The sequence below is a fragment of the Zalophus californianus genome, chromosome 1 (genome assembly GCF_009762305.2).
Source record: "Zalophus californianus isolate mZalCal1 chromosome 1, mZalCal1.pri.v2, whole genome shotgun sequence".
NCBI classification, from domain to species: Eukaryota; Metazoa; Chordata; class Mammalia; order Carnivora; family Otariidae; genus Zalophus; species Zalophus californianus.
Genome location: NC_045595.1, coordinates 46583016 through 46593752, shown reverse-complemented (window position 1 = coordinate 46593752; position 10737 = coordinate 46583016). Strand labels below are relative to the sequence as shown.

Genomic DNA, 10737 nt, shown 5'->3' with positions numbered 1-10737 from the left:
TAGCAATTTCTATTGGTTTTCCTCTATTCTTTTCTGGGTTTCCTGACTTTTCAACTTTGATCTCTCAGTACCTTTATAAAGTAATGGTTTTTGTTTTTTGTTAAGCCTACTTAAATAGCTTTCCAAATTTCTTTGCTGTTGTTTCAGGAAAAAAATACTTGGCATTTATCTTTGAACCTACAAACACATACACACCCATAAGCCTCACTACTAAGCTGCTTCACATACAACAAACAGTGTTCTAACAGTGTTTATCATCCTGTGGGTTTATGTGTTGGCAAACTCTTGACTCAAGCAGTTTTACTTAAGGTCAGCCCTGCCTAGATAGACTCAAAGAGAGGAGAAAGTCCTCTCTCTTACTCTTCATAGACTCCAGCAAGAGTTGAGGGGCAAGTCACCAGCACTGTCACCGCCGTGAGAATGGCTTGGAAGAAAGGCGCCACACAGCTTGAGCTCTTAAGGGTGAAAGAGATCATCAGCTGTGTGCAGATTCTCTCAATTCCTCAGTCCTTTCCAAATCCCCCATTTTACTCACCTGCCCTATGCCTTCTGACCCCAAAGATTGACTAGCTTGTTCCCATAGGTGTCCTCTCTCCCTCCTGACACCTACATCCCTGCTCTTAACAAAGACCCTCTTCAGTAGTTCATGAACTCCTACCAGCACTTTGTAAGTTGCTTCACTGAACTGTAGCGCTAAAGATGGCATAAGAGACCCTTTGGTTCAACTTTATAGGTGGTCACACGAAGGCCCTGAAAAGAAGTGGGTTTGTGAAAGGAGAAACTGAGAGCCTTGTCCACCTGTGTAAGCTGCACACACGCAGGACTACACCTACATACTAGTAGCTTTTCATTCCCACATTCCTTAGCAACACGCTTGCAGGCCTCATTATCAAGAGGTATGTTAAAGACTCCTGAGTGTAGGTACGGTTGGCCCTTGAACATCATGGAGGTTCAGAGGCACTGACTCCGGCACTGTGAAAATCTGCATAGAGCTTGTGACTTCCCAAAAACTTAATGATAGCCTACTGCTGACGGGAATCAACAGTCAACATATTTTATATGTTCTATGCATTACATACTGTAGTCTTACAATCAAGTAAAGCTGTATCAGTTACAGTCAGTGTTTAGATTCAGGAGGAAACGAAGGAGTTTCGAGTGCAGTTAGCGTGTCTGGGATGGCAGGTGACCAGGAAGGCAGCCCGGTGGGGTCAGCACTGGGGCAAGGAGCGGAAGGTGGGTCCAGCATGTGAAGGGGAGAAAAATACATTCCTGGAGTTACCATGTCTCCTGAGTTGGGGGAACTGTGTAAGCAAATATTTTATGTACAGATACAAGCATATACAGACCTCCTTGGACTAGCTCACAGTGGGGAGACGAGCACCGGTGGTGAACACAGTCTTTGGCTGACTGGTCGAACAGTTGCTAGGTACAGCGCTCCAAATCTGCACGGGCTCACTGGGTAGGCCGCATTCCCTGTCCGCTAAGTTAGCACAGAAAGCCCTCTCAGGCAGATTATGGCTCTGCCCCACTCATTGTTACCAACAGTGCCTCACGCACCCTCTGTGACGGTCAGGCTGTGCAGAGTTCGGAGGATAGTGCAGACCTGGGGTCCCAAGGCCAAGTGCTTCATAAGAAGAAGGCACCTGTGAAGTGCGCAGTGGGACAAGGGGTGACTTCAGAGCCTCTAGACGAGAGGGCAGAGCATGTGGTAAGCCCGGGCAGGGAAACACAAGCCCAGCAACTGCCCTGTGCCACTGGCACTGATGCGAACCCGAGCTCAAGTGCAGAGGGTGGGGCGAGAGCCCGTCTGGCTGGCTGGGAGGCGAGTCCAGTGCTGCTGACGCGCTGCTTCCAGCCACCGAAAAGCAAGTGCCAAATCCCTGTCCACGTCTCCCTTGCTCTGATATTCTCGAACTCCGCCGTGCTGCCGGCTAACTTCGGGAAGCATGCTGGGAATCGTACTGGAGAGCCTCACGGGCCGTATCCTCATGCACGGCTAAGGGCTTCTGGAGCCCGGGGGACATTTTCATCTAGGCGTGTGGCCCCCCTAAGTCAGGCAGGGAAGCTGATGATACAGCACTACCAGCGCCGAAATCTCTGTCCCAGGAACTTACCAAGGCACTCCCTTCCTCCCAGCATCCTCTCTGGAATTCCAGAATAAAAGTCCGAGCTCATTACTGCACATCTGCCCGGAAGCAGCCTGCCCGGCACGTGATGAAGCACAGATGCAGCGGATGGGTGGGGGGAGATGGCTGCACAGGCTGACCTCTCTGGGACTCCCAAGTCCTGGCTGCTAGGGACTCCCGAATTCTCACTGCCTGGGGCCGAGACCCTCCAGGACGGCAGGACGGCTGTGTCCACACAGACCTCCCGGCTCACACTGCCCCACACCGCCCCTGCCAGCACCACTCCCCTGCAGACTTCCAGGGTCTTGCTTTTATCTGATTAGGAAACACCAGTCATTCCTGCTCTCTTGTTTCTGTCCAGAGCGATTCCCTTTGGTCCCTTTACCCAGTTCCTCCGGGCAGAAAACCGCTGCCCTCACTTTGGAAAGTGCCTGTCTTCAGACTTCATAGCACCAGGCTCTCTCTCGGGTCAAGAAAGGTGCAAGACTTGGGTCAGTTCCCCTTTTAAAAGAAGGTAGTGACTTGTAGGTAATTCAGTTCCCATTTTGATCTTTTGCCCTTGTTAACACATTGCTTTCTGACTGTGCTTGCTTCCTGTGTCTTCTTATCGAATACAGATAAAAACAAGTGAGTGCTGAGGCCAGATGCCCTATGGCTTTCGAATCTTCCTCTTAGATGTTTAGTAGTGCTTTATTTGCTAAAAGAATTTATTTGCTTGGGAAATTTACCCAAGAGGTATTTTCCAACCAAAAAGAGCTCTCTCTCTAACATGGCTTTTTTGATGCAAATTGACTAGGGCTTTCAGTAAAGCATTTTCCAGGAATGCAGGCTCCTGGACTTGGCCCTCCTATCTGAAAAAGGGCACTATTTTCTAAGAGCATTTCACTGGCTGACCTGATACTACTTTTGACTTGGAAAATTGTTTCTTTGCTTTTATAACCCTATATAACTAGTTTCTGAAGAGGTCAAGTGAATTAATACAAGATGGAACAAAATGGAAAATCTCTAGTGGAATAGTGTGTGAGCACGTGAGAGAAAGACAGAGGGATGGAGGGGGGAGGGAAAGAAGTCAAGAGCGGTCTATTTTCACTGTGAGAAAAAGTCAGCACCAGGCTTAAAGGATGATGGATCAGACACTCTAATTATCAGGGAGTTCTAACTATTCAGATGAGTCACCCGGGTGTGGAAGCCCGTCTGTCTATGGTTCTGGCGAATCTTCCTTCCCCTTTAACTTAGACACCTCTCTCCCTTCAAATAATGGCCACCAAAGGGAGTATCATTCCCTGTTCCAGGCTCAGGGGAAGGTAATGATGTTTCTCAGATTTTACCAAGTCAGAATTAACACCTATTTCAGATACACCCTTTGCAGGAGTTGGCTCTGCCTCTCCCGAACGCTAGTCATGTCTACAACCCCCTGTAGTATTCGACTCCAGGTGGTTGCCTAACCAGCAGTGCTGGTGGCAGCTCAGAGAATTAACATGCATCGAATGCACTGAGCTTCCCTCTTGCTGATTTGTGCGTTAGCCAGTCAGCATCACCCAGGAGGTCCTTCTCCCTCCCCCAGTGGGGCCTTTGCTGGGCCTTGCCTCTTTTGAAGTTGGCTAATTCTCCTGGGAGATGAGCCAGTCCAAGGCAGGAAAACCAGATTCAGCCTGACCAACGGCGGCCCATCCTTGACACGGAGGGTTGTGCGTGAACACAGAGGGAACCACACTGCACGTGCGCATGTCAGGACAGCCCCAGGGTGGGTTCTGACTCAGCAGCCCTGGATGGGAGTCTCAGCTGCAGCCCTTCCCAGCAGGGGGAACCTGGAGAAGCTGCTCACCCAGGCTGGGCTCCAGTTTCCCACCTGTAAAATGGTGGCAGTGCCACCTACAAATGCTGTTCTGGGGATTACATGGGACCGTGCATGCCAAGCATTTATTTCAGTACATACTGATTAAACATGACCTATTATTAGAGTTATTATCCAATCTGCCATTGTTACGGCAAAGCACAGCCCGGTCCACTCCTCCAGAAGCGGTGGCCTATCTATCTCCCGACACTCAGGCTGTGGCGGGAGGAGGTTCTCCCCAGCCAGCCCGGTAGTCAGTTAAGTGCGCCCTCCTGGAGAAGAGAAGGGGCCAGAGTAGCTCCAGGTAGCGGGGGGTGCTGAAATATGGATGAACAGTATTCTTCCTGACCACCCTGCCATTCACTCAAACACACGCCTCTGAAAATAGAACTGATTTCTCAAGGTAGAATTCCAAGATACCGAAGGGAAATCTGTATTTCATTAACAAAATGGATGCTATTTATTAAATTATAGTTTGGTCTTCTTTACTGACCTTCCTTCTTAATATTTCTGGAGTTTTTAACTTTCAAGAATAACTTAGTCTGCTTAACAAATTAAGCACTGGCTTTTCTCCTGAGCTAGACTGTCACAGAAAATTGGGCTGCTGAATCATTGCTGGGAATCCTATATTTGATCTTTTATCTACAACTTGCCCACTGTGCAGTATTTAAATTCCTTCAGGCAAGATACAACTAATTTACCACTTATCCAGGTTAAATATATCTGATTGTATGGCCTATCAAATCATCATCTACAGACTAACACATTCTCATTTCAGTCAGCAGTAGAGAGAAGTCAAAGAATGTTAAATTATTTAAGAAGAGCATGTGGTACATCAGTTATCGTGAAAATTTAAATGTAGTTCAGGGCTAATAAAACTCTGCTTCTCATAAAGGCTGCCACTAAAACTCTACATGGTAGTCCCAAAAATCCAGTTGCTATGGAGAGAGGAAGGTCAAGGGTTTTGTTCCTGCCCTGAGCTGCCAGGGCTAAGTGAGGTCACTCTGTAGTCACATTTCTCTGTAAGTACAGCCCTGTCTGGGGCCTGAGTCAATGAATCTGAGGCTGCCTCTCCCGTCCGAGCGGCACTGTCTGTTTTGCACGGAGGTACGGGGTGGGGGCTGGGCTCCCCCCACACAGTGCCAGTGACAGCACCCGCTTCGGCCATGTGCGCAGAACCCAGGGCAATCATGACAGCATCTCATACACAGAACCCGGGGGCCACTCCCCAAGTCACCCCAACTCCTGGTCGTGGGTAATGACTGTGAGTGGAGGACGCAGCTGAACACATGGGTCCGAGTCCCAGGTATTGAGGCCCGTTCGATGGAGAAAGAGTGAGAATGTCAACTTTGTCCTGCTCCAACATTTAAGAGCACTTAAAACGTTTAAATTTGAGCGCAAGGAAGAAGCAGGAATTTTCCATGGGAGGAATGTCTTGGCGTCAAGATGCCCATTCTGACTTTTCTTAGCAACAGCGTGCCAGCAGCCAAGGCATCTTACACAGCCGTGAAGTGCAGGACACGATGCTTGCGTCAGCTCTCTGCCCGCGCTGCGCTCTGCTGCCCTGCCGACCGCTGTGTGTGTCCATCTGGCCCTGCTGGCATCCACTCCCTGCCTCCTTGAGGGCCCACCAGGCCCACCCTGGTCCCCCACATTTACCTCGGTCCCATCACCCAGTGGACATGGGAAGTGCCATTAACCCCCATTTCCAGACAGCAACCCAGGTCAGGGAAGCCCCATGACTTCCTGGGGCTATGTGGCTCGGAAGGTGCAGAGCCGAGACTCACATCCTGGATTCTCTGCCTTCAAATCCAATGCTTAGGGAGCAAGGACTTCATGGTAGGCATGAGCCTGGCCTTGGCTTTGCCGGGAATAGTCCATCTCTAATGGAAGGAGACAGGGCATGACCAGAAGGAGAAAGAAGAGAATACACAATCTTCTATTATGTTTCGATGAAAATTAAGTGTGGCTGAACATCTGGCAGCTAAGTTCTCTACTGCCATTTCTGGCAAGAAGCGCACCATCTCCATGGTTTTTTTTTTTTTTTTTTTTTTTTTTAGATGAAAATCTATTTACCATCCCTGACACCACAGTCTGCAGGGAGTCGTTTTTGGGGCAGCTGTGAAGCTCCTCCTCTACCTCCAAGTGACCAGCTGGGGCCTCTTCTGTTTGCTTCTTCTGGGTTGTCTATGGGCCGTTGTTACTTCACGGTTCTTAATGAGTCTCCAGGATCTTAATTCATGAGCTCAGGGAGAGCTTAAAACCCCCAGCCTCTGGCCACTAGGCAAGAGGTGGTTTTCCTGAGAAACCCAAGTCCCAGAAAACCCTGTCACGATTTCTTTTGGGACATGAAGTAAGCAAAAAGGTAGCTGACTTTTCCTTCCCTCTCTGACACTGTGAGCTGCCCCCCTCTCCTTGATCCTGGAGTAATAGAGTCGGCCTCTCAAAGACATCACCGGCCTTTTCCTCCCAGAAGCGGTGGGCAGGAGGCCTGCCTCCTCAGGAGGAATGTTGAGAGGAACTCATCTCTGGGCCGTGGCTACCTCCACGGGGTATGACCGAATGGGTCTGCCACACGGGCATGTGGCCTGTTCCCCCGCAGCTCTGAGCTCCCCTGGACTTCCAGCCGAACAGCCCCAGTCTACCCTCCTGTGGCAAGTGCTCTCCGGGGAGTGGCCAGCAGGGATTCATGTGACCACAGAAAATGGTGTTGGCCAAAGGCACAGCCTTTCAGCCAATGCATCTAACCCTTCCCTGAGCCCTCACTATGAGCACGAAATATCTGGTTCCTCAGCAACTTTGACACTCAGAGTTAAGAATTTTTTGATGCTACATATTTTTAGGCCTTTTGACAAGAAGTTCTGGTACAATTTAAGAATGATGTGGATGAGGAAAGCACACTGAATGCTGGGTTTTTCAAAGCGTCGCCAAGCAATGGGCTCTAAGCAGGCTCAGTGGGAGGCTGGGGGGTGACTTCTGGCCCTTAATCCTCACCAGGTGACTGCTCACAAGGCTCCTTTAAGTCTTCACGATTGACGATTGAAACAGAAACCTTAAAGTGCGCCAGAGTTTTCTGTGACGGTTAAGTAAGGTGATTAACAGAAAGCTTTAAAACTGGCCCCTGAAGATTTAAAGACAGGGCACAAATACTTTCGAGAGAAGCAAACAAAGTAAAGAAGAAAAAGAATGTGTGACAAGGGTAAAAACTAGAGGTCCTCTCCTCTACCCATTACAGGACTTAATATGAATGAAGGTATTTGTGTGTGCATGCAGACAGGTCGCTGTCCCATGAATGCTGACCAAGTGTCTTCATTTGGCAATATCAACAATCGGAGGAAAAGATGGGCTAGGAGAACTTTTCAGTTAATGTGTCCTGACCCTGGAGACCTCGCCGAAAATCTGCCCTGGCAACCAAGAGAATTCCTAATTAACAACAGATCTGCTCCCACCTGGCGCGGTGCCACCAGCCGCCTCCCCGTCTGCTCCCTCGCTGGGGCCGTGGTGCAGTCCCCATCACTAACCCTGAGCCTGGCTTTCATCTGTTAGGGAGCACACCCAGCAGCCGCATTCGGGAACTCCTGCCTTTTTTCCCTCTCTGCTGATTTTTTTTCTCTTCTCCTTCCGCTAATCTATGACACTCTCTTTCAACACCCCTTTAAAAGTCATCTCTGCTGTAAAACCTCATCCATTTCTCTCTACCCTCAAAGTTCTCTCTGAGTGGTTCCCCACTAAGGGTAATTTTATCAAACACAGTACTAGATGTGAAAGAGCTTTACAAGCCATAGAGTGCTAAATACTTAGAGATTATTAAGAATCCCTCTCCTCGGCACTCACATCACCAGTTCAGAGGATCATTTCTTCAATCAGCATTGTTTTGTCTCTTCTGTTGGATGCTTACTACTCCAAGCATGACCCACCAGCCTGCAGCTTCAGCATCCCCCCACCTGCCAGAAGTGCACAGTCTGGAGTCCTGACGGTGCCTGCTGAATCCGAATCCAAACCCTCACATCTCCAGGTGAGTTCTATGTACGTTAAAATTTGAGAAGTATGGAATTCGACATTAAGGACCTCAAGGGTACAGATAGCACAGAATCGCCCAAAAGCCCTCTGGAACCTGCAGAGGCCTCCGAGCTGGTGTTCTTTGGGGGGTGGGCTCAAGAATATTGCCACGTGACTGCCGGCCTGCCAGCAATAAAACTAAAAGCCTGCCTGCGTCTGCCGCATATGAATGATGCTATTTACAGGATCAGTCGTCACCTGAGATTTCTTTATAGTAAAAGCTTTAAAATCACATCTGCATAAAAAACACAGACGGGGCCGTTTAGGATACCTCATTATCAGGCTGAGTGCTTAAGTCCTTGGCAACTGGAAGGAGAGTCAGTGAACTATAGCCCCCTGTCCCCAGAGCGAGCTCACATAAATCACAGAGGCTCCCTAGACTTCACAGTTCAGGCCTCGTCGCTTTACCAACGCCCCTCCTGAACATTTTAATGAAGTTCAGAAACCACAGGTATGAAAGGACAGCTGGCCTGGGACCCCCACAGCACACGTTTGGTACCTCCTCAAAGTCCTGGCCGAGAGGAGTGCTCTGGGAACCCAGGGCAGCTTCCCCTCTTCCCAGGACACTGCGGTCACGCTCTCCAACAGCAAGAAGATGAATTTGGGACTCCAATTCCTCCATCATATGATCCCTTCCTAATGGTTAGCGAAGCATCTCCCAGAAAGGCTAGACTGAGGCCAAATGAGCAAATAACCCAGGCTGAATGAATTCCATCAACTGATCATTATTTAAAGTTATCTCTTAGGGACTAGGTCTCATTTAAGGAGAACAAAGAAAAGGATCCATTATGAAGAAAAGAGGCTGAATACGTAGAGATGGGAGACTGGGTTGTGGGGTTAGATCTAGGTTAGAAGCCCAGCCCCAGTGAGGTGGCCGTGTTCGCATCTCGCGGAGCCTCACTGTTTCCTCCTTTAAAATGGGGATGATACCACCGGTCTGGTGCTTCTGCAGTTCACTTGAGAGGACACACAAACTCTGGAGTCTAATACCTCACCTAGGCTAAGAGCTCAGTAGCCCAGGACACATTAGGTGTTCTTTTTCTGCTGTGTGACCTGCTCGCTGGCTCCCGAACCGTGCTGCTCGCCCCGAGGACAGAGCTCCGGTTCCGGCCCAAGTGTGAGCCGCCTCCAGGAGCTTCCTGCTCACCTTGATCATTTCTGCCACGTAGCTCTCGGGCCCAGTGTACTCTGTGGAGTCCTTCACTTTCACCAGCACGATGAAACACAGATAGTGCCACATGTTGTGCTCCTCCTTGATGTGCTCTTCAAAGGTGACAGTCTTGTTGTCGAACTTGTCTCTCTCCAAGCCTACGGAGAGACGGAAAAGCCCCCAGCCCCAAGTGAGCAGCCACGGAGCAGAAAAGTCTGCGAGAGAACTGTCCGCAGGGGAGGCTGCGAGTGTAGTCCCCACCTTTGTGCAGAGTTGGATTCTGGTGGCCTCCTCCATGCATTCCCTTTTACATCCCCACAGGGAACCCCAGGCTGCAGGGAAGATGGCCCTGGGTCTGCATCCCACCTCTGCCCCCTCCCCGTCACTGTTTAGTCTCCACGTGCCTTAGTGGCCTTGTCAGGGAACGGGGGAGAACTTTAAACACATTTTGAACTTTAGCTGGTAAGTTTGTATTTTGCAGAGGTCTGGGTGAGCTACTGTGTGAAACTAGTTTCTGTGGATTCTCGGATGGAGCAAGGAAATATATGATGTATAATGGGAGCTAGATTTCTGTCAAAGAAGGGAGCACAAATATGGAAAGGGAGAAACAGTGTAATGGTGAACTGGAATGAGAGGTATGGGTATGAACTCATTCTTTTTCAGATGTATATACAAATAGACACAAAAGTGTATGGCATATGTGTATGTACACAAACACCCATGGGTGTGCATGTACATGTCTATGCTAGATCTGCACCCCAATAAGCCCTGGGAGCAGGGGTACAGCAGCAGGAATGTGCACACCTGGTCCCCGGATCTTAGCTTCTAAATACCCTTTTCCACTAGAAAGAACCAGGGCTTTTTGGGAAAATGGGCGATGCCAGGACCGGGTCAGGGAGATACAAGTTAAGCTTGAACCTGCACTATCTCGTGGCACTAATAAAGTAAGGAAGTACACAAAAAATTACAGTGACATGACAAAACAGAGAAACCAGCTTGAAGGGCAGGACACATCTGGGGCAATCTGAGCATCAAAACAAATAATGACATTAAAGGATTATAATCCACTGGATTAAATAAAAATACAGAAATCCATGTTGTCACAAATACAAAAGTATTAATACATATATAGTATACATACCTACACGAGAAGAGAAAGTTCTTTCTTAAAAAGCCAACTAACAAATGTAGAAATAATAAAATAATAAAATCATCACTGGACAGCCATCCTAATAAAAGAGGCAGGCAGGAAACATCAGTGGACATTAAAGCTAGTGGGTAAACATTTAATTTGAGGAATAATGGGATATTTACATGGTCGCAAAATATTTCCTCATAAATGTTTCCTAACTGCAAAGAGAAAAAAACCCTAACCTTTAGTGGAGAAACCTGGCAATCACCACCTTAACGAAGTGACTGGAGTTATTATCACCAGTTATAAGAGGAACAGGCATCCCATGCCTCCTGAAATGATGCACTGAGGAGAATAAACATTTCTTTGATGTTCCTACAGAAAATGCATGACCCCAATTCTACCATGAGAAAACATCAGAGAAACCCAACCTAAG

At 48.6% G+C, this 10737-nt stretch overlaps 1 protein-coding gene across 7 annotated transcripts in view; it reads right to left on the bottom strand.

The window, feature by feature from the left end:
* Nucleotides 1-10737, bottom strand: part of ITPR1 (inositol 1,4,5-trisphosphate receptor type 1) — a 320344-nt gene that overhangs the window by 17634 nt on the left and 291973 nt on the right. For all 7 annotated transcript variants that reach the window (XM_027586400.2, XM_027586401.2, XM_027586403.2 and 4 more), the window contains one exon: nt 9167-9327. In XM_027586400.2, coding sequence (XP_027442201.1) covers nt 9167-9327 — 161 coding nt within the window. The remainder of the gene's footprint in view (nt 1-9166; nt 9328-10737) is intronic.